Raw genomic sequence first — 25,484 nt, 5'->3', positions numbered from 1 at the left:
ATTCAAATTTAAAATGTTTTATATTTCTGTTTGTATTATTATAAAAAAGTCCTACTTGGTTGAATTTTAACAGTTAAGTTGAGTACAACTTTCTTTTCCAAGAGTGCTTGGGATAGTAAATTTTTAATTCCATGACCAACTGTTGAGACGTTGAGCCAGTAAAGTCCCACGGGGGTAGGCAAGTCATACACTACTTAGAGGCAACAAATAAATGAAATAATTTTAACACTACAACTTATAAGAATAGTTTTCATGGAAATGCAATTGTTTTCAGTTGCAACATGATCTGCCTACTAAAGGTCAACGAATATGTACATATGTGACAACCTATATGATTTTTTTGGGAAATGGGTTGGGATGATATTTTCCCTGATGTCACTGTGTGGCGCTGAGAAAATTTAAACGTAAATAAAGAGTTTACACGTACGTACGACAATGTTTTAATAGATATATTTTCTCTTTCAGTGCTGTGTTCACTTGGACTAATCTCCTAGTGGTAGTAGCAGAGCTTGATGGCAGTGACAGCGAAGCTCTGAACCTGGTGCCTTTAGTCACAAACGCAGTCTTAGAAGAACACCACCTCGTAGTGGGAGTTGTGGTGGTTGTGGATCCTGGAGTCGTCCCCATCAACTCCAGGGGCGAGAAGCAGAGGATGCATTTGAGAGACGGGTTCCTCTCTGATCAAATTGATGCTATTTATATAGCTTACAACATGTAAATATGGAGCTGTTCTCTCACTTACGGTAGTCATCATTTCTATACTCTTCATATTATCACAATAATTACTCTCACCGCAAAAGAACACCAGGTCGGAAATCCGGTTGACGATACAATTAATCTCGTTTTAAAATTTTTACCAATATTTCTTACGCAATATTAAACTATGTAATATGTAAATTTATCTAGTATGTAGTAGTACGATATGGCTACCCAAAAAGTTAATTCGGAAAATGCAACTCCGGAGGATATTTTGATTCATGATTCAATGAAAATGTGTCAAATGTATCAAATTGTCACAACACATTTATCATCTATCCATTTAACATCCGCCACTTTGAAAACTAGTGATATTCATATGAATCAATGCGCATTCTGAAGAAAGCCTAATTAATATGTAAATATTTTGAGGACCACCTGTTAAGCAAACGATTGCAATAATCAGCTATAATTATTATTACTGATGTCACTAATGTGTTTTCCAGAAAATCTTATGATCAAAATTTATGTGTTTCGTGTACATATTAATTATTGATTCACTAAATCCTCAAAATATTTTAAACCGAATCTAAATACAGTAATATTAAGAAATTTTGATTTATTAGTCTCATCAATTTTTCCAGGGTACTCATGCATTTTTAAAATTGATTTTCTTTGAATCCTTCTGTAATATCAAAACCATTTTTATATCATTACTAGTATTAATAGCTATAAAAATGGTTATCGGTATTTAGTAAACGTTGGCAACAATATACATATTTGATTAAACCCAACTTCTCCAATATACAAATGAAAATTTAAAATTAATGTAATTTATCACTGCCCTGCATACAAATTTTATAAACATTCTCAATTTTATTAAGTATAAGTAACAAATAGATTTTTTTACAATAATAAAAATATATATGTATTCAATTTACTTTTATGTATGTAATGTATAATTATGAACATTTATGAGTACTTTTCAATGTTGATAAAACTAGAATATATTGTCAATAAATTCAGTTTTTTTTTCCATTAACACTATTCTTGAAAAAGCAAAGACAAGGAAAAACTACCACCCACTGGTTGAATTCAATATTATATATTTTACATATTATGGATATCATAAATTGCCAATTCGATACATTCGCAACATGACATTTAAAAATAATATACAAATACACATTATATGAAAAAAATACACTATAAGTTAATTTAAATACAAAGCGAATTTGTAAAATGAAAGGAAATAATATATGTAATAATATACTTTAGACAGAACAGATTTCAAGAATCTATAAATCAACATATGTGACTAAACTCACTCACTCAAATGGAATAATAGCTATTTTGATTACAGTGAAACCCCAATTCTACGGTTTTCAAGGGACCCTTAAAAAAACGATAAATGCAGGAAACGATAAATTCGGGATATATAATTTTTGTTTTTAAAAAAAACACGTTTTTCTCCTGGATTTTTTTCGACGTCTTGGATTATTTTCAGTTTCTCAGCTAGAGTTCTAGTTTTCTTCGTGGGGGGCATTTTAGTTACGACCTATAAAAATTCGTGATCCTGAATGACTTGTGCAAACAAAGCAACGCGATTGAAAGGTCTGTATGTATCATAAATAATTCTACGAAAACAAAATGAAAAATTTTCAACAAAACCGGTCAATCGGAAAATATTTGTGACGGGACCATAATATTTACACGATAAATCGGGGAACGGTTAATGCACGATTATTTAACATTGTTGTTATGGGTGTTTGGCGGGAAAAATGAACGATTTATGCAAGAACGGTAGATCGGGGTTCCACTGTACTGTTATTGGTAGAATTAAGTCTAAACTTTGACAAAATACTGATCCACATATACGCACAGTAAAGGTTCACACAAATCAATACTAGATAGACACATTCAGAATTCTTATCTGTCAGAATAAAATGTGTAGCTAAATACAAATCTCTTAAAACTTTTAAATTACAAACAAGCATTCCTAAGAGAAAGCCAGTCAATGAAAACTGATATTGATTAGCAAAGTTTAGCAAAAAGTATTTTACACACATTGTAATATGTGATCCGCGGGTGCGAATTTGTTTCAAACTCTTACAATATTTGAGTATTTACTTACGCAAGAATTTTCTTGTTTTATTTCTGCCATTGTTTAGTTATCAACCAGGGTTACTCAAAATTTTGTTCATTGGCTACTGGTTGGCCACCGCACTTCACCAAATTCATTTCTTGCATTTTTAAAAAATACTCTAAAATCATTATAAATTTTAATTCAATTTATTAATACTTCAAAACAGCATAATTTATTCAAAATGAGGTATACTTATGTATGTATAATTTATATCTGACATTTTTGAAATGTTTTCAATTATTATTATTAAAAGCTAAACTTGTCTTCTTCAATTGCTCAACATAACGGGTTTACATTTTTTTGCTATACGGGTGCTCTACTTTTTTAAACACTCCCTTAAATATCACAAAATTCTCGGTTGCGACTATTATTTGAAGTATGAACAACGCTACAGGAGGGCGAACTACACAGACTCGTAAAATTTTGTAGAAAAGTTTAATAAACACTGTTTTCACAAATAATTTGTTAATTTATTTTCACGTCATTCCATTTTTATTTATTTACTTGAATTAAAAAATATATATATATATATTATACTTTATGAGCCATGAATGGTTTGGTTATTGTTTTTACCAGTATTTAATGCATTTAAAATGTGATTGTTTTTCCTTAAAATTAGTATTACATATATAATAACAGAATCCCCTGAGTGGGCGTATAGGTACTACATGTTATTATCTAATATTGTCATATATTATAACAAATTTAATCTCAGACCTAGTGACAGGTGGGATAAACTTTCTTAGAAAATGTAAATATCTCTTAAAAAATGAGGTGAGTTCAATTTTAAACCAACACTGATATGCTAAACATCTTTTCATCGTGCCTAACATTAGAAATACACTCAGGTACTGGTGTTTTAAAGCTTAAAAAAAATATATCGTGTATTGGTAATATAATTTTCACGTGATTTGAAACATTATCATTTCCACATAATATTTGTATGCAATGAAAAAATATCTAAGTAAATAATATAATAAATTATTATTCTAAAATCGTGATAATGTCGAAGTGCAATCGTTGATTTATTTCTCCCACATATTTTCCATTTTATTAAAAAAACTTTTTAACTGTATAAAATTATTAATCACTGGATTGCATAATCATAAAACATGAAGAATGCTTTTGCACTCATTCACGTAATTCAAAATGAGCAAAGACTAGTGCAGAAAGGAGTTTATAAAAAACTATATAACATGTATCAAACTTGCAGGTAAAAATATCATAATGAGATTATAAACCCTTTAAATATTCCGAAATACGTTTAATTTGTCCAGCTGCGGGTGTGTTTTTTTACCATTTTAATAAACATATGTACTATTATTTGTATTGAATGTAATGTATTATTTCTGTTTAAACTATTGATAAGATATTTCATATTATATTAAGTGTATTGGAAATAAAATAATTTGAATGTACCTATATTCTGAGTCACAAATGATATCAAAATGATGAATTCAATACAACTCTTTTCTCAATCACTTTATACTTATTTTTGTGCCAAATGTACTGTTTTCATTTAACTTGCTTTTGATAAATTAGTATTTTTTTTATTGTGATAGCTAAATTATCTGAATGTTTTCCCTCTACTGATTTTCTATTACATTCTCCCTTTAATAGATGAGTTTGAATATTCTTCATCTCATCTTGAAATGAGATATTGGAGCTTTGTCGATACTGAGAGAATTCCTGTATAGATCCGTTATGTAGGCAGTAGAGTATGCAAAGTATTTATGCTTGTTATTACTAACCAGTTGTATTCAGCCGGCTTGACCATCTGGGCAGCTGTGAAACACATTGAGTGACAATAATTTTTAGTAAAAGAATTTGTAAATACACTATCATTAAGGTTTCTTTAAAGCATCTTCTCAAAATTGTATTATGATACAGAATGCTCCAGCCGAACATAAAATTGTATATATTATTATTATAATTGAGGTAAAGGAGTAAAGAATAATTAGGGCCTATTGTATTTTTACACATATTTTTGAATGGCAATTAATTCGTAAGGCCTATTTTTATGTTGAAATAATTAAGAGGTATTAGCTTAAAATACTAAATGAATGTTTGTATAGAACTGACTTATTGTATAGACTGGAATTTAGTCAGAATAATACGCTCAAACAATGTATTGCAATGCTAACCACTAAACATATTATGTTTAATGTTGCACAATACTTAGTGCAATATTTGTATTAATTTTTTACGTACTATGTAATTCAACCTTATATTAATCATATGTTATTTTAATAAAAATATAATGCCATTAATAAGCTATTTATACAAAAGGCTCTAGTCTATGCAAAATTTAACACACATTTATAAACAAATGATTTAGTATAGTCAATCTTAAAATGCTGATTTGGCAACTGAAAAATAAGTTGCCTTTTATTATTTGAAGTTTTCTTTTTGTTTTATACGCTAGAAACCCAACGGTAATATGGTGTCTAGTAAGTTCTTTGCCCACTATTTTTACTATTCTATACCATATCACCACCATTACCCATTGTCCTGATTCAGCAAAATATGATATTTAATATATTATATTATGTACCTATGATAAAACTGTGCCTGCGCCAATTTGGTGTTTGCCTATTCAATTACCGTTGTTTTGAATATAATACATTTTCATATCATAATGATTTTATTGCATCAGCTAATATAATCCCTTCCTATTTTTGATATCTGGATATCAAGAATATTTTCAGAAGTTTATCAGAGATAAATTAATATATATTTCTATTTAATTGGGCATTTCATAATTTGCATAATATAACAATGTAGAATGTTAAGATCACATACAGAAGGATTTAAATGGGAATGAGTCTATTCTATCATCAATGGGTGTGGAGAAAAATCGCTGGCAAAGAATAAAATTGTAGTCAATGATCTTTCCCTTGAACCCTAGTAGTATTAGTACAAGAATTATTATAAAATTTAGTAGTCTCGTGAATTTTGATTATTAAGGACGCACATTATTTATAAAATTATATTACCTTTTTTAATATGGAAATCTTTAGTGTTTATAAAACAATATTCTGCATAATTTAAGTTTACTGCAGTGCGTGAATACAGATTAATTTATAAAGACTCCGCTGCAAAAACCATTTGTAAATATACACATCAATATCATTTGACTGAGTCTTATTTATTATTTACATGGGTAATTTAATTTAAAAATATCCATATTTGAAAAGAATGTTATTTTATGGGTTTAAACAAACATTTTTTCAATTACATAAATATTATTTTACTAGTGAAACTTCATAATATGTTAATGCATAATAAATGTACATTCATATAAAATGATGTTTTATTTGAAGTCGAAAACTTCACACCTGCTTAGCTACATTTATCACATTATACGTAAGTATAATACAATTACAACACACTGGATCCCTATATTGAGAGCCGCCACTGCCTGAGGATATCACCATATACTCAGTCAGAACCAAATGCCTATAATTTAAGGCCTGCATTCTGATGGTATTGCATTACAGTAGCAAGTAATTGCAACCTATCGTCGCTATAGGATTGGTTTGCCGAATATCCGTTTTTGTCAAAATCGACCTCTTAATGCAGAATGTTTTTTTGTATCTAATTGGACGAGAACCATCCCTTTCTTTAAATTACTTTGTAATGGTAATGAATACATCATTCATATGCTGTAAAAATAACAATTTAAATATCTCCATGTATTTAAATATAAGATTATGAAATTTGTTTTTCGTCTCCTGAACATTTGGTCTATTCGGGAAACCAATCCTACAGTGACGTTATGACAACTCAGAGCAACTGTATGATAAGCTCTAAGAACTGATGCGGGTGCTAAGTTATTATCAAAAAGGACAAGATAAAGAAACCAAACAAATTCTCATCACATCTGATGTGAAGATGCAATGTTAAACCTGGCTCACCTGAACCCTACGGATACTTCAAGAGTTTCATGAAGATGTTGCTAAATAACACCCAGACGTTGTTGAGACTAGCTCGTTGGGGGTAGTACAAGATTTAGAAGCAAACACCTGTTTGGACACAGCTGTTGTCGTTTATTCAGAAAATCTCCCACAGAAATAGAGCTTCGATACCGGTTATAACCGAAACCGCGGGTTTCTAAACTAACCGAAAACTGGGTAATTTCACGCGGTTAACCGGTTAAAATTATTAGTAGGTATTTAGGTATATGAACTAAAGAGACAAACATCCAAAATAGCATGTGAAAGCGTTTTCATAAACGTTGCGTCGCAACATAAAATCAACAACCGTCTTACACTAATAAGTAGTAAAATTGCCTGCCTAAATTACTTTATTACCTAGGTACCCTTTAAATGGCCTTTACTATTTCCTAGAATAAATAATACCGCGGCAGCCTTTAAGGATTACGCGTGTGTCTTAGCTGCATGTACTTATCTGACGAAGTGTCCCATGGCCAATCTATAGATGGAGAGCTGTGGGATAATTAATATCCACAACTTCCTTGGGTTTTTTGCAAATTGAGTACACTAGTCTTGTCCGTAAATAATTTTGCCTTTATAAAAATATATTGTAAATATGTAAATAATCTAAATGACAAATGTCAAAATAAAATGGTAACATATTAAGTAGGTATATTACGTCACCATGCATGCATACCATGTCATGGTCAATTCAAAATCAATCAAAAATATTGTTTTGATTTATGCTCTTTTCAAAAGTATCTATTATTATTGAATGATTGCAAAATCAAATAATATATATGCCCTCATTACGACCTTGCTGTAAGTAGGTAATAAGATTCATCTTGTCATTTATAGGATTTTCCAAAAATATCGAAGCTATGATATTCTAAAAAGAGATTACAAATTAATTGACTAGCTATGTGATATGTTTTTAAATAAATTAGTACTCAGTGTTATTTGAAAAATAATAATCATTAAGTTTTGTATCTATCAAGTTGATATGAAATTATAATCATATTAAAAAAGAAAGGTAGGTACATACTTGATAGATTATAATTAATACTTTCTAGTATTAATTGCTGACTTACTGTGGATTATTGATTATTAAAATTCCAAATAATTTAAAAAGATGAACAATAAAATTAGTTGGCAATGTTTATAAAGACTTAATTTACCATAGACCAGACATTTTCAATTTGAAGTAGGCTGTATCAGAATGCATTGATTGACCACACTCTACCTTTTTCATTCTTCAACTTATGTATTTTGCTGAAGATAGTGAGGCATTACAAATGACACGTCTTGTATTTTATCATCCCAGCTAAATCCCAAATTTCCCATACGTCGTGAAAATGGTGAGATTGGTCATCTTTTGGGCAATCATTGTCAAGCTATTGTCTAAACCTAAACTATTATTAGAGTTCCACCCATTTTTAAGTTTTGTTATTGTTTTTAAGTTTCCACTTTTACATGATTTCTGTGCCAGATATAAAACAAAAATCTATTTACCCAGTTCTTGGTTAGTTTGCTAATGCACTTTTCACATTATTTTATTAATAGTAAAAAGTCGCTTACGGCGCTGCTTGATTGATATACTTGAATGATAACTCCCGTGTATGATTTAGGAAACACTACATTAGAGCACCATACTGCCCTTAACTTCAGCGATAGGTAGGTGGGCCCGCCAAAGGTCCAGGTCTGGGGGCCCCCTTCAGGAGTGGGGCCCATGATAGAATCCATTTGTCAATGAACAATGATGAATTTGGATTGACTACTATTGAAATTGATTGTGCTAATAAACAAGCACATACATCGCATGAAAAACAAATTAATTTAAAAATATAATATAAGTAGTAAAACCTTTTTTTTTCATTTTTGTATTAAGTAGTACATTGTTGACTATTTAAAAAGGTGTCTATATTATTTAATGAAATAAAGGGGGGAGGCGCCAATATTAGTTTTTTTTTTAAAGGGAGGCGTAGTAACATTAAGTTTGGAAACCACTGATTTAAGATGTGGACATGGAAAAGGAGAGAAGAAAATAACAAAATTTCAAAAAAACCTTTTTTTATTGCAATAATAACACACAATCATACAACTCATAAAAAATTATTTCCCAAAAAAATTACTGCACAATAAAAAACAAAAAGAATTGAGCGAAATCATGTAGAAAGTAACGAATCCAACAGTTTTGTGTTAGGTGTGATTAATCAATAATTAATACAGCATTGAACAACAGGATTTTTAAAATATACAAAATGTTAATATTCACATTGACAGACATTTTGCGAAACCTCTAAAGTTTCGATGACTAAATTGAAATTCAAAAAAAATATGTACTTAGTTATATATTATCATCCAAGAGAATATTTCAATCTTTGCAAATGATCATAGTTTATTATATTAATTAGAATATTGTCTTCGCTTGCTTCATGTATGTTTGTGATGTATACTGCTTTTAAGCCATTTTAGTGTTGTGTAATTGTTTTCTGCAAATCAAAGATGGTATATTCCGCTGTTGGAATTTTTTTAATCGATTTGCAGAACATTTTTGTACAAAGGGAGTTGTTAAACACGATAACTCATTATTGCGTAAATTATGTACTGGTTGCTTTCTGCATAACACTCAATTGGGAGATTGAAAACAAAACAAAGAATAATTAAATATTGTGACATTACTTCACTAGACAAACTTTAAGAATACAAAATTATTATGCAAATTGAAAAATCATTCGCCATAGTAGCAAAATAAATTATTGACGAACGTAATATTATTTGACCATTATGCGTATGAGTATATACCTAACTTCTATAAAAAAATACTAATTCATAATACAGTACCTATAACCTCGATAATTAGAAGTCAAAGGGACCTAAAAATTAGATTTCGAATTAGTGAAAATTGCAATAACTCGAATTTTTTAAAAAAAGGCATAAGAACGAGATACATGAAATATAGTCTCAGAAATTACCGAGTGTAATAAGACACTTACAGGTATCGATTCCTCGACTTCCGAAATTGGATCTAGCAGGTGGTAAGATATTATGGATTTCTCGAAACAATTCGAAATGTACGATTGAAACTAACGCATGTGTCATTCTCTATAAAAGTAAATGATTTATTTATTCGCCCACGACTGGCGGGAAAATGTATGACAAATTGTCGTATTTCAAAATATTTTTGAGTGTAAATGAAAACAAATTTCGATTCATACAAATAATAATTGCTTCTGCAGACCAAAATTGATTTTGAATTATGAAATAATGAACTTTCTGTACGATAAACGATTCTAGGGAAGGATAAGAATTGAGAAAATATTCGATTTAGAGCAAAGTTCAATTTAACATGTTTCGAAATACTGAGGTTGCACTGTAATTTTCAGTAAGTTATGAAACATCAGATATTAACCCTTTCAAAGCGTTACTAATCCCGGCTTAATACAACAGTGCGCGCTGTGATTTCAAGGATCAATAAATCGTAATTAATGTCAGTCACACAAATAGAATCGTAAAAAATCGGTGTCATGTTCAAAAATGATTATGACCGAACCTAATATTTTATGCGACTCTAAAAATAAACATTCGTTGCCTAAATCTGATAATAAATCACAAACAAGATGGAAAAGAAATCAGAATCATAAAGAAATCAAAAAGAAAAAGAAATCGCGCGGATGACCCCCGCCCCGCGTATAGGCTGACTAAAGTCAGTTGCCGCGTAAGAAGGGTAAAATCATGACATGGTTAAAATATCGATTAATAGATATCTGCATACAACAGTTCATTACTTATTATGTATACATAGACCAGTGACAGCGAACCCGTGATAATTTTAATGAAATCCTTTCTTCTGTTAAAATAACAATATTTTCTTTTCACATACATAGAGCTTATTCTAAGTTATTAAAATTCAACACCGATGTACCTGAACGGCAAAATGGACAAAAAGGTTCACCATCTTTGGCATCGACAAACAATTATTTAGATATTATTTAAACATTTTTTTTTATTTTCATTTATATAAAACATGTTTCAATATGAATAAAAGTAGCAAATATGTAACAAATATGCCACATGTGCTGAGGAATTATAATTAAAGGAATTCAACAATATTTATTACAAAAGTTACTCATAAAGTGAAGTGAAACTTAAAAAATAAATTATAAATATGACCCTTTTCTAATGCTAGCTCTTAACGATGGCTCAAGTCAGGCAAATGTTGATGACCTTTGATGCGTGTTGAAACACCAACACTGTGAGCACCATGTGACCATTAACATTTGCCTGACTTGGGTCATTGTTAAGATGTTAACAGCCAGCATTACAGAAATTGATAAAAAAAAGAAAACAAATACAAACCTCACGCTAATCAGAATTGATAAATAAAATCATAACCATAGAAGAAACACCGATGAATATTGTCAGGAAAACGAACCAATACTTTAAGAAGAAATTGGGTTGTTGTTGAACTACTTCCTTTTTTTCTCTATGTTTCGGAATTTTCTTCCCAAATTTACTTTCATACTTGGCAATTTCAATCCGATTTTTCTCATCTTCTTCCATCTTCTTTTTCCTTATTTCTTCTTCTCTTGCCAACATTTCTTCCTGGATTTTTTTTTCACACACTTCATCACAGAGAACATTGGATTCATTTTTTGCAATCTGTAAAAAAACGAAGAACATTGTCCATAAAATTACTTACTTGAATTAGTGCAAAAAGAAAATAATATTATAAGCGGATAACTCATACATTAATCAAAATGTATTCATGTAAATAGTATAGTGATCAATGGGTAATTGCTCAAACTAATATATAGTTTCGAAAACACAAAATCTCAACACGGGTATAAACCATGTGGCAAGTTGACCCCTTTCTGCCCCACGACATCATGCTGCGGATTTTTGGAAAATTGTATGAATTAATTCCCGATCATTAACGACTTAATCCGTGTGAAATATGGAAAGAAATAATAGACAGATACACTCGATGAAAAAATAGATTGATTCATATATTATTAATTGGTTGATTTCTAGATGGAATTTTTTTTTAATTGGCTCTATAATCCAATGTGGATCTTGGGTGTTTTAAGATGAGGTTTTTTAGACAGATTTCTGTTTTACAAGAAATAAACGTAAGCCACTCGCCTAACTTATCATTTCCATGCTCTGGGTAACACACATTAAAAAAAAAAACGGTGTGTGTACTTATGTACGTGCGTTAAAAGTTATACTTCTTTGTCGTAACAAAATGAAAATAATAAAACAAAAACTAGAATTGCCGCTGGTTTATTTTTACACTTTAACTTATATCACTAAATAAATAATATAAAAGGTAACAACTATCACTGTGACGAATCTTTGTTGACGTAAAGTATTGCAAATGGCCGACAATAACTGTTATATTGGTATGTTGGCATACCTCGATCACGCAACGGCTGACTTCATTTCCACTATATTCCAGTATAACTTCAATAAATTGTATTACCTACTTAACTTTCAACATATTTCATTTAAGGGCGGACATGCTCACCGTAGGTCAAAATGGAGCTTTCATTGTATTTTCAAAGCATGATCCTGGACATTCCTTAAGTGTTGTAGATAATTTATTTATATAATTTTGAAGCCTTATTATCCTTTATATTTATTTTAAACATTTGATGACTGCATAAAGTATTTTTATTACATAAAATAATATTCTTTTAAACCTCTCGCTCTAATGTTTTAGAATATAGTCATATTTCAGTACATGCATGTGCAGTGGTGTTAAGATTTTTTACATTTAATAATTTTTAAACGCATTTATAAAACCATTAGTATAATTTATGTCGACATTATTGTATTTACGATAAAAAATTATATTGATAATCTCTGTGATCCCAAATTTGACAAGAATTAGGCATTTTATTATTCAAAAAATGGGCAAGATTAACACATTTGAAGATAATTCTAAAGATACTAATTATAAGCTATGTCTTTGACCATTCAAGCCTGATAAACATCCTACGAATAATGATTGCTTTATAATAATTATTGACCTAAGAATAAGGTAGTGTTTTTTTGAAATACGCATTTCTTTTGGCATTTCCCAGTGGTTAAGTTACAACATACGGCCATAGCCATAAATTGACAAACTAAAACTGAAGTAGGGAGTAAGATCATGTTAACGCTCGTGTTTAAATATATACCTAACCGAAAAAATTTTTTTTTTTTTAGATAGGTACGGAATATAATAAAAACCCACGCCAACAGAGGTTCAATTCAATTTTTATTCAATTACTGTGACTTACTACGATGTTGTGAAATTAAATTTATTGTGTAACCACTTTAGTTGGCAACCGTTCGCAGGTAATATTTACATATATCATAAAATTGTCAATATTGCCGCGGCGAGCGATACCACGAAGAAGCGCGTTCGGCTGCCAAGCTAAAGGTCGGCGGTACGAATCCACTCGTGGACGCGTTTTTTTTTCATGTGAAAATAAATGATTATTGGCGGGGCGCAGTATATTATATATGTCTTTTATCTATAGGCGCAGGCGGCAGCCATGACAGGACAGCATATTAATTCGCAAATGCACGTTGGTATACCTTGATTACGCGGCCGACATCATTTCCACTTCCGTAACTGTTTCTCAATTTCACTACGTCCTAAAAGAAGTATAACTTGTGAATTTGCCAGATCCAAGATTCTGACATTATAAGACGATGAATATATTGTTGCGAATTATTGACATAGAGTTTGTTCGATTTCGATTTTCAGTAAGTTTCTTTTGAGATATCAAGAATCGAGATGAAGTCTACTAAAAGTTTAATTGGTTTTCCTAGTAGTTTTTGAGTTATTACCAAACAAACGGACTGAGTGTCAACTCAAATTTCATTATTAATAAGTATATGTACTTGAAAATCTTACCAAATTGCAGGGAATGTCTTTTTTGATACGGCGACATGGACAATACATTCTGGATTTACTCTGACAAATTTTGATTGTACAAACTCCAGAATGGCATATAGCGCCACATCTATGTCCACACTTCAACTGAAATCATAGTAAAATTATATTATTCTACAAAAATTCACCCCTCAATAAGTGAAGCAGGCTCCATCGAGTTTACTGAGAGCATTGATTAAAAAAATTTCAACATTGAGCATTTTAAGAAAAAATGTAAAAAAGAGTATAAGAACATTAGGTGCTAATATTTATATCTAGGATGCAAAAATAAAATGGGAAATTCAATATCTAAAATCATTTATCCAGTTAGGGCATAGAAATGGCAGCTGTTATCTGACACAATGATAATTTTTTTTGAATATTTTCTACCGTTTTAATGCATCTCTGTTGGCAAGAGAGATGCTGTTCTTTGACTGCCGCATCTGAGCTTGTGAGAGCAAAACATTTTATGAATAACTCAGTTAAGCCACAGTGGCAAGATCGCTTCAAGAATTGTTGACATTCATCACACGGCGAAGGATGACATTGTTTAGTACAAGCATGTGTGCATCCTTCAGGTCTCGGAAGTTCGCATTGACGATCACAATTTTCACAGTTTTCCGATACAATCTGAAATACAAAATAAACATCATAATTATTACACATGGTGTACTCATCACTAATTATCGTCTACAACTGGGATCACCCAGTTTCTTGGGCTGCTTTTGCTATTATCGACCCATATTCTGCAAAACTCGATGAGTCCGCTAATCTGAGGGGTTTCAGGGGTACCACTATTTTTATCTGGTAGTGGTGCACTCACCGTGCAACATGCCCGACCTATTGCCATTTCAACAGCTTGGGAATTTCTACCACATTGTATACTCATGTCTTTCTTCTTATTCATAAGTTTATCCAAATATAATATTTGTCTATATTCAAAATGAGTGTGGCATCCAATGTTGCCAACTGACATTAACAAAAATATCCCAGATAGGGTAAAAAAATATGCTATTTAGCAATAAAAGCACTAGATTTTCTTATAATTAAAACAATGACTAGTATAAGTTGTCCGCTGAGTGAGGGTGCCACAGGCTAACATTTGACATGTAATCCAATACTTTTTATACTGTGTTGAGCTTAGTTCTAAATTCCAACACCAGACGATTTATGATGGTATATATATATAGAAACTAGCACATCAAAAAATAACTCATAATTTTTAACACCGTTTTGCGAAAACAAAAGAATTCTTTGTTTCACAACCAATTAATTCATAAGTTCATAAAACCAAAAATTAATTACATACGAAATTTCACTTAAATATCGTATGTTACATTTAATTTGTCAGTAAAATATTATAATATACAAGAGGCCAGCATATTGATTTTCAAGGAAATTGGAGTAATATTCTAGCTTTTTATGAGAAATTTTAAACTGTTTGCATTGTCGAAAAATGTTAAATTTAACACCATACACCTATTTTTCAAGCTAGATGTATATTAAAAATGCTAGATCTGGCAAGAAAAATAAATGCTAAGTTGGCAACGCTGGACTGACATCATTATAATAATACTAAAAACAAAAACCCCGTCAATACGAACACTGTTAATTCGAAATTTTGTGTAAACATAAATATTTGCTAAAATTCCTGAATCGATTTAGCGACTTCCACTAATTCGATGAATAAACCACAATAGTCACCACTAATGGTGAATCTCAAATAAATTGTATCTGGAATGGCAAAAATATAAAAAAAAAAAAAAAAAGGCAGTAATTTTTTTTAAGTTTTAATGTTTTTTACGATTAATCTTGTAATTCGATTTTCGGTCCCATCGATTTCGAATTAACAGGGTTTTACTGTAATAGCTATGTAACTCACACTATGACATTCTCGGGAACAGGCGTGGTTGGTGCATGGCAGCAATTTTCCACATATTCTCCCACACGATGATACTTTTGCCGTGCTGCATGGCCACTTCGATTCTTCGTGTAGTCCTAAGCATGAACGAACCACCGGAATTTTACAGGGTGGACATGGAAGAGCTTTTACTTCAATCTAAATAAGACATTAATATATTAAAAAATATGTAGACATACCTACCTTTAAAGTTTACGCCAAGAAAATAGTTATCACTTTAATGGTGTTACAGTCCTACAAACTTATCTGTAGAACAGTCAAAAATGGAACTACGAACTACCATAAGGACACCATTTTGAAAACGTCATTCAAATGTCAGATTCTGTTCAGTTGCGAGTCTTGATTGGGTAGTTTTCGACTGTGGCTCTCCATCCATTCATCAGATAAGTTTGTAGATCTGTAACTGTCAATTATTGATTAAAAATATAAAAAGATTACATATTCAATCGACTCTACAATTGGACACCTCACAAAGAGGTTTTGTAACATTTTTTTTTAAACTAGTCACTTGCTCAATATTAAGTTCATACTCTGGGTCTAAACACACATTGAAAAGACAACATGTGAATTTTCCAGAACCAGAATTCGAACCCGAGACCCATGACTTCATAAGCCAACATGTTACCACTCGGCCATCACAGGGCCGAAAATATAATGTAATACATATTGCTTAATCCACATATTATTATTTTATATAAGGTTGTTTGACATAGGAGTTTTAACGGTCAACCGATCTTTTATATATGGCAATTATTTCCTCTGACCACCCTGAAGTTAATGAAGCAATGGTTTGCATTCCTGAGATTTTTACCGATTTCCTTAAAATTGCATAGTGGAACATCAGTTACTATGTACTCAGAATAGGATTCTTTTTAACTAAATTTTGACTTGAAATCATTTATTTTTTTCAATATTAACTAGAACAAAGATTTTTCACAATATGGACCAAGTGGTAGAACCTGATACCATTATAATAATATCAGTCAATTTTAAATAAAACCACTCAAATAAATCACGATGATTAGTGGTATGAAATATATCAATTACTTTTGGAGCTTGTAAATCCCAGGGACCGGTAGCTTTGGGTGTAGGCAGAACCACCTGAACAGCATTGTGGCACTGGGAATAACAACTATGCTTACAGGTCAATAGTTTTCCACAAGTTTGCTTGCAAGGAGGGCAAGAATCGAAGTGGCAGGGATGAACATTCTCCTTTACATGACTACACGAAGCAGGAAGTCTATAACACAGTATGAAACACAATTTTAAAAATTACAGCGTAATTTCTCATGACTCTTATGGGTCTAAATCTTGTATAGTACAATACTATAATTTGGATACTACGAAAAATGTAAAATTACAAGTTATACCATAATTTTACTTAAAATATGCCAAAAAATACAATAATTTCAAAGGATTCAATTCGAAAAATGTACTATTTATAACCTATAGTAGATACTTTGTACTATAATCAGCAATGGAAAATATCGCAACACTAATCACTAATGCAAGGTGTTTTTATCCCAGTGCAGCTTGGGTAAATAAATCTAGTATTGACTCTTTTGCAGTGTTTACTTATGTACGGTTTTTGCGATTGTTGCGTGATTGTTCAACAATAGTATTGAATTCATTCATAACAAATACATGTTGCAACGGTTATCTTGACAATATCTGCACATCTGATTGAGTGAATCGAAAATTATATTTCTGAAGTTTTCGACATAATATACAAGCAATAAAAATACAAAATGAGTCTGCAATGCAAAATAATTACTTGTAGCTATTTTAATCTTAGATAACGTTTCTTTTGAGATTCACTTTCATATATACAGAGATGCCGACATGCAATATAAATAATTTATGTATTTGTCAACACTCACCTACAGTTACGAGAACATTTTGGTGGTTTTGTCCTTTTTTGTCTACCGCAGGGTACATTGTAGTAGGTGTTGCCACAGAAGCATGTGACTTTGACTTGTAGGGGGCACGGGTAGCAGGGGCCGGTGTGGCAAGCCGAAGGACATTTGTGTTTCTTGCATTGCAATGTCTTCTCACAGATCTTACTGCAGGTGGAGCAGTCCCCGTCACAACACTTCTTATTACAAGGATGCCGGCCACATTCTTTGGCATTTTTGCACTTAGTCTGGCATAAAAATTCTTTGTGGCATGGCAATTCTTTCACGTGAATACCGCAGCGACATGATTTTTCAACTAACACTTGACACTGTAAATAGAAATGTGCATTCAAACAGAAAATAAAACATCCAAAAAAAGCTCTAAGATAGAAGAATTTATACACCATTTGTAAAATGTTAAAACTTCAAAGCTGATTATCTCTGTTTGACGTTTTTCGGATTGTGGCAGTTTAGTTGCGGGGGTGCGATATAATCTTCATTCAAAATTATTAATATATTGTTGTTGAAACTGAAGCTTCAATACCAGAAATATGTTCAGTCTCCGTGCTGTATTATGCAGTCATACGTGTGTCAATAACTAGGTTTATGCATTACTTAGAATGGGAAAAATTTAAGGTGATAATAATATTCATATTCCATGTAATGTGTAACGCATGAGTCGAGAAATTAGTCGTCAGTCTAATGCACAGTGGCACAAAAGTCAACACAATGTGTCATGTCATGTGCCTAAAACGACGAGAGAGATAAAAATATGTTGCATCTCACTGTGATTCAATTCATGTGACTAGACGTATTTCCGTAACACGATTTCGATGAAAAAGACCTGAAAAAAATTGTATGTCAAATAAAATGTCCAATTAGCTTCCTGTATGCTCTATGGAGAAGTTTGACTTTTAAATAGAAAACTGTACTTACCTCAGAGCATTTTTCAGGTGAAAGATGACATTTAAGTGGGCACTGATGTTGGCCACACGGCAAGTCCTTATTGCAGGTACCTCCACATGACGTCACCTTATCTGGGCATGTGACTTCTTTTATCGTAGATCCACAAGGACATTTTTGCAACCCAGTGAACGGGCATGGTCCACAATCTGAAGCATGACATAGTCTGTCACACGTGTGGTAATCGCAAGAAAATAATTTCCCACAAATCTAGAAATATTAATGAAACTATTTTTTATTCATACGAATAATATACAAAACATATTTTTTCTTATGCATGATTACTGAGTGGTTCGGTAATTTTTATAAATATGGTGGAACCCTGATTTTATGAGCCTGGAATTAATTCCAATGGATTTAAGTTTTGTACTATTCCATTTGAATAGTACAAAAGTACAAAACTTAAATCCATTAGAATTTAAATTCAAATTCCATCAAGTACCTTCAGACGATAGTTTAATGAGTTAATGTTTTGAAATATTCCAAATTACATATTGAAATTAAAAATTCAATTTATTTTAACTAAGTATATCTACAGTGCCCATGGCTTTCTTGCTTACTTTGTTTTTTGTTTTGTGTTCAAGTTCAAAGAGAAAAGTAACATTCCCGTAAAGGTGAAAAACACGTTAAAATATTATGCACCAAAATAATTTGTGTTATTTTTGTGTAAATTTCATCGATTATTTTTGAGCAACTGCAAATCAGGACAGTGTCAATAGAATACAATTGTCTTATTATGTATGCATATCTTACATTATCACACTGCCAAGTCAGTTTAGCGCAAGGAACATTTTCAGACTTCTTCTTGCAGAGACATTTTTGCAGTCTTGTCTTGGGGCACGGCTGACACTCACCAGGATGACAAGTCTTGCCACACTTGTGAAGATTACAGCACAAAAGCTTGTCACATGTTTTATTGCAACTCCAATTACCAACACTACATCTAACTGGCTTAGTTGAGCTCTTCTTGCAGTTACAAGAAATGTTTATTAATTTTGGACATGGTGGACATGGACCTGTTAAGAAAAATATCAGTATAAATTTACACTCAGCGTACTTGATGGCAATTCATTTAAATTATATGCCGTTATTGCCACGGTCACACCAAACACGTTAAGAGTGTACAGCACCAGGGTGGCAAAATACAAGAAAAACATTTTAATATTACTAAAAAACTTCACAGAGGCTAAAGGTCAACAAAAGGATAACTAGATCAGTCTTACAGCACACTATTTGAATAAACAAAGTTTATACATGAATATATAAATTTAGAGTTTTTAGGGTCTTAACACAATCACTGCTGACCTTTTAATTACATTTAAACAATACGTTAATTATATCTATCGGCCAATTACTGCAAATGCGCCAGTCGCAATGTTAGCACTAAATGAGTTAATGATGAAGTCAATAAAAATGTTGACACTGAAGATTGACTTCAGAATAAAGTTTGAGCTTAAATACCAACACAAGTAGGGTGCAGGTAGACATTGTAGAGGTAATTTGATTATAATGTTGATTTCTTTAGATTCTTGAGAATTCTCGAGAAATCAATAAATGAATTCTTGAGAAAACAAATATTCTTGATTTCGATAAATCTCGAATCTCGAGAAACGAAGGAAGGCAATGAAAATATGTACTCTCCGGTGTATCTTGTTGGCAACCAAAATTCACACTTAAAACTAGAGGATGACCTCGATGCTAATGCCAATTTGGTAACTGGAGAACCTATGCCAGGTAAGAGCCAAGACAAACATATAGCAAATCTAAGACACGCAACCATGTCGCCGTGTTTTAGAATTGTAGTTTGTGTATATGCACATTGTGGGAGACTTGACCGATCTTCGTATTAGTGATGCATTGAACATCTTGCCAAACAAAGGACATATGCTTTGTGGACTCCGATACTAAATATTTTCATCAGAACCTTTACAACCGCTATAATACATAATGCATAATATATTATTATAACAATTTGTTGAAAAAAACATAAAGTTGGTGATATGATCAAATGTGTACCTATGTACCTACTTATTCATTTCTAATGTTATGGTAGCAGGTATATTGTAAAAGTGAATCATGATCCTGCTATAAATACTAATTCAGAAACTTTTACATGAGAGAATTACATTTTTAAACAGACAATTTTTAGATTGTACTGTAGAATTATTTATTATGTATAAATCATGCAATTATTAAATAAGTACACATACCTGGGTGGCATAACAAAAGACAATTATCACCACATTTAGGAGATAAAGGTTTGTTACAGATTGCTCCACATGAGTGAGGAACCAACCATGGCTGGATCTCCGGGTTTCTTTGTTTTTTACAAAAACATTCATAAGTTTTAGGAACTTCATCCTGTAATTATAATTTTACATACGATCTATAGGATACTGACAAAAACATGTTGAATGTACATACATTTTTTTTTTCAAATTTAACAATATATTTCGATAAAAAGTTGATTAAGCTGCGTGTGTATTTATATTGTCATAAAAAATATCAACATGCAATTAAAAGTTGTAGTCAGTTGGTACTGGATTTAATCGCCGATGGACCAATTTCACATCGATTGGAATATCCACTGGATGTAGGGCAACAGTGTTTGTGATGAACTCTCCTTCCTCATCTCTCATTTCACCACTTGAATAAAGATGGTGCAAATGTTCAACAACAAATTCTCATTTAAAAAAATCTGTTGAGATAAAAAAGGAAGATATTTCTTTTATTACCTGACTATATTGGAATCTACACTTTGGGCAACACCAAACTACCTCTTTGAAGGTATTATCCCTCACTGGAAGTCCTGAGAGATTGGGCGATTTGATTAAATTTTGTTGATAAATTGTATCGTTTGCCCATCGTTGAATACAAAGTAAATGAAATCCATTAAAACATGTTGAACAATTCCATATCTAAAAAATATATTTAATATAATTATTCATAATATACCAATTTTAACAACATTTATAAAAACTCATACTATGGTATTTTAAAAAGAAGTATTTCTGAATTGAGTTATATTCTAGGCGGTATAATGGGGTTCATGTTCAGTCCAGGGCATAAACACTAAATAACCTAATATATTAGTAATGTTTTAACAATCAAAATATTAAAACAAACTCAAATTAAGAGGGTGGCATAATATTTGACAAATTAATGGATTAATAATATAATATGAATTTAATATCAATTTTGCAAAGGTATTGAATTTTGGACCAGATTATGGATGAAATGAGTTAAACAAAATGTCACAACAACAACAAAGAAAGTTTGTCAATATACATTCGATGTGGAATTTCACATGCACGTCTTGTAGCAGAAATCGTCACGTGTCTTATTGTTTATGTAAATACAGTCGAACTTGGTTATTACGATCACGGAAATAGCGAGATCTCGGATGTAATGAGGAAACATTCGTTGACATTTTCGTTTATGATTTTCTCCATATATTTATTCACTTTTATAACAAGCTACTACTCGGGTATACCGAGCAAAACTGTTAATGTGTCGATCGTTTAAAAACAACATGTTCGACCCTAAGCAATAAGATCCGACTAGACTAATTGGTGTTTTCACCGACAACATTGAAAAAGTATCCACGCATATGGTTGAAATTGCATGTAAAAAATCCGAGCTTTGTGAAGTCAGTAGGTACTTACCAGCGCCGGCGGCTCAGCACTTCATTACAATAAACAACTTCTTTTGTAGTTTATTAATGCCATGCTTGTTTCGGGGATTTTTACGATGGTTTTCAGATTTTTTATGTTCTATGATTACATAGAACGTGGCGCGAAAAATGTTTATATAACAATACCTATAACGACTAATGTTTAGAACAAGCAAATTCAGTCGGTCCCATCTTTCTCGTAATAACCAAGTTCGACTGTATGATTTATTTAGAATTCAATCTTTATGTTTTTTTTATTATAATTTAGTAATAAAACTCACAGGTTGATTTCGTTTAACAGATTCAATACAAATAAGACATATAGTTGTAAGAAAATCTCTTGTTCTTCCCAAATGAAACTCTTTATCATCCGTAATATAGTTCCCCAATACACCTTCTGCAAGAGATTAAATCAATAATTAGTTAAGGAGACCTACAGCGCAGGATTACTTCAGTTTATTGTATTTAACCACGTTTTTATTAGCTCGTATTCTTGTTTGTCCAGTACAAATTTTTTCTTGTTTGTATTGGACGATTGAGGATTTTTAACTAACTTCCAGACTAGCTAGACATTTGAAACTTTTAGAATATATCAGAACACGATTACAATGCATTCTTTTAATACTTTTAGCCATCTTTAAGCAGAATTGAATTTATTTTCAGTTAATTCTGTTTTGTATGGAAATTTATTTCGGAAAAAATTCGTAAAAAGTTAAATACTATTATTGGTTGCTAAGGGGGACCTAGCAACTAAATTATTAATATATACGTGTTACAATAGAAATCAATTCTATATTTATTCAGTATTTCTATCAAGTACAAATAAAGTATTTATTAATACATAGAATTGTCAAGTTTATATAATTCAACTGAAAATTTAAAAACGTGGTATACAAAAAGTTCTTTTTATCTTGTAATTATTTTATTAAATTGTATTTTTCTTTTCTTGCATTGCCTGTCTTATCTATGTATATACTTTTTTCTGTTTTTTTTTCTCTCGAGGTGTGAGGTGTTTGAGCATGAAGGTCACTCATATAATAGTGACATTGTGAAATGATTGTCTTTCATTATCTCAGAAAGTAGATAGACAGCATATTTTTTTTCTATCATAAAGGATTAGTGAAAATTTCAGTCTGTTGTAAATTGCGTCCAAGTGGTGACTTTTCTGATAAACTTCATTCGAATAATATCTATGAACATAATTAATTTGTAAAAGTTTTACAATTTCTACTCATATATTACATTAATGCCACTGTCTTATATGTCAGAGGAAGAAACCCCCCCCCCCCCTTTCATTCCATTCAATATCCGAGAAAAGCAATTTTTTGTCCCAACTTGAATGTCTTTTATTTGTATTTTGGCACTATATTCAATGGCGATCTTTTAAAAAGTAAATGATGCAACCGATTTGTCTAGGGGCCTATAGTTCAAGCCAGTGTTATTGAATTACATCAAGACCTAAAAAATATGCGTGTATCTCAAAATTTGATGAGTTTTCTACAACTCGCTGACACTTACCAAGAATATTATCTTCTTCTAAGTCTTCCTCTTCAGACGACGACTCATACTGCTGCATATGTTTCTGCGCGGATGCTTGCAACTTTTCACTGGCTTCTTTAAATCTCGTTTCCGCATTGTACACTGGCGATTTTGTAGTCGTGTTGGTACCATCGTGTGCATTATTCCCAGCATTTTTGCCTTTACCCCACGGATTTTTTTTCCACGGATCCTTATGATTTCTGTCAGTCATATTTCATTGATAGATAACTGGAAAATCAAAGAACAAAAAATATATTTCTCAGTCTATCCATTCACCTCATATTATATAATTTAACTATTCCATTTATTTATTTTACATAATTATAGTAAACATGGCGAACACATTCAAAACTTTAAAAAGAATACATCTTTTTCCATCTCTTTTCTAACCATACAATTAAAATGTCCTGGTTGCGATACATATAATTAATTGTATGTAAACTTCAACATCACAGCATTTTGGCAAAATTTCCATAGGTATGATGTAAATTATTTCTTAGGTAAATTTTAAATATAATTACCGAAATATTGTTAAGTTAAAATATACCCAATACACATTTAAGTCAAAGTAAACAAATAAATTCAAAATAATCGTTAGAATAACATAAGAAACTAGAACACACAGCATGTCATTTTTTCCTTTTAAATTTTAGACAATATACTTAACATCCTTAAGTAAATGAAAGTAGGAAAATACTATATATAAAGCATTTAATAATTCTAATAAGCCTTTTAGAAATACCTCCTTGTTTTTCCGGAAAATTAAAACGAACATCGAATGCCGACCACTACTAACCTGTCATAATCAGCCAGAAGTCACTTCATCTCATCTGTCAAGTTAACTCGCCAAATCCATGTACGTATATTGTCTATGAATCCATGTCACCAACACTCGGCAGAGATAATTAATTGTGTTGCCTGTTGGACCTTTATTTAAAATAATCTATGACTTAACAATAATATCTACGGAATATATTTCCTTACTTTGAATTAATATGTCATTGCTTTGAACAGTTAAATCGTCGAAACAATTCAAAAGAAAACTACCTACCTAACAGTTTTCAAGAAACATATGAAAATAATATAATATGTTTAGGAATATGTAAATAAAATGATTTGATAGGTACAGTATTACAGATATTATTACATAATGCCATGTGCATCGCTTGTTTATTAAATTAATTTGAAACACATAAAAACGTAAAAAAAACAACACCAAAAAAATCAGTAATTCAATGCAGATCCAAGACACTCTCGACTAATCGCCATTTCACACGAGACACTGGTGTCTGGACACCGGTGTCTTGTGGCGCTGCTTTCACGAAATGAATAGGCGCATTTAGACGTAGACAGTAGTGGGCGGCTCACTCCTCGAGCCGCCGAGACGTAGGAACTGGGATTCGTGCAAAAACATGGACATGTAGCTTTGGCTCTGACATCAGACACACATTAGCTATTCAGTGGCTCCAATAGCCACTGCAGTGTCGAGTGGCTGCACACTTCAGTGTCACGTGTGAAATGGGTCTAATTTATTCCAAAACCGTGTGCTCCTCAATCTCTTTCGTGTTGCTATATAATTTTATTACGGCTAACCTATCTATTTCAGACCTTACAAACCGTAGTACCTACCTACCGTATGAGATTAGAAAGGGTGATAGATAGGTATATGCATGGGTTAATTAATAATGATTGATCGTCAGCTCGCTTTGTGTCCCTTGGTTTTATTGCATAAATTAATAAAGCGGACACTGGTTCAAAACTGTAACCACTTGTTCTGTCTAAAATATT

The 25,484-nt window shown here is 31.5% G+C and overlaps 2 protein-coding genes across 10 annotated transcripts in view; one reads left to right on the top strand and one right to left on the bottom strand.

Moving 5' to 3' along the window:
- DIP2 (disco-interacting protein 2) overlaps positions 1 to 1,509 on the top strand; it is a 218,131-nt gene extending 216,622 nt beyond the window's left edge. For 5 of the 8 annotated variants that reach the window (XM_085941305.1, XM_085941318.1, XM_085941309.1 and 2 more), the window contains one exon: positions 466 to 1,509. In XM_085941305.1, coding sequence (XP_085797431.1) covers positions 466 to 718 — 253 coding nt within the window. In that variant the 3' untranslated portion in view covers positions 719 to 1,509. The remainder of the gene's footprint in view (positions 1 to 465) is intronic. The other 3 variants (XM_085941312.1, XM_085941323.1, XM_085941288.1) reach the window with 1 other exon arrangement.
- A 7,324-nt stretch (positions 1,510 to 8,833) lies between these two features.
- Positions 8,834 to 24,556, bottom strand: LOC147079464 (NF-X1-type zinc finger protein NFXL1). 2 transcript variants are annotated; one of them, XM_085941285.1, is made up of 13 exons: positions 24,439 to 24,556; positions 23,676 to 23,924; positions 22,439 to 22,554; positions 21,220 to 21,402; positions 20,695 to 20,845; positions 19,238 to 19,500; positions 18,458 to 18,694; positions 17,507 to 17,850; positions 16,674 to 16,866; positions 15,588 to 15,764; positions 14,096 to 14,335; positions 13,688 to 13,813; positions 8,834 to 11,439 (listed from the first exon to the last, which is right to left on the bottom strand). In XM_085941285.1, the coding sequence occupies exons 2-13, from the start codon at positions 23,905 to 23,907 to the stop codon at positions 11,143 to 11,145; spliced, it is 2,559 nt and encodes an 852-aa protein (XP_085797411.1). In that variant the 5' UTR covers positions 23,908 to 23,924; positions 24,439 to 24,556; the 3' UTR covers positions 8,834 to 11,142. The 2 variants fall into 2 exon arrangements, with proteins under 2 accessions (XP_085797411.1, XP_085797407.1); XM_085941281.1 differs by having other exon boundaries at positions 24,493 to 24,556.
- Positions 24,557 to 25,484: the final 928 nt, after the last annotated feature.

The sequence above is a fragment of the Rhyacophila brunnea genome, unplaced genomic scaffold (genome assembly GCF_057557595.1).
Source record: "Rhyacophila brunnea isolate RB1 unplaced genomic scaffold, BYU_Rbru_1.0 scaffold_1, whole genome shotgun sequence".
Taxonomy (NCBI): Eukaryota; Metazoa; Arthropoda; class Insecta; order Trichoptera; family Rhyacophilidae; genus Rhyacophila; species Rhyacophila brunnea.
This window is presented reverse-complemented; position numbering and strand designations above follow the sequence as displayed.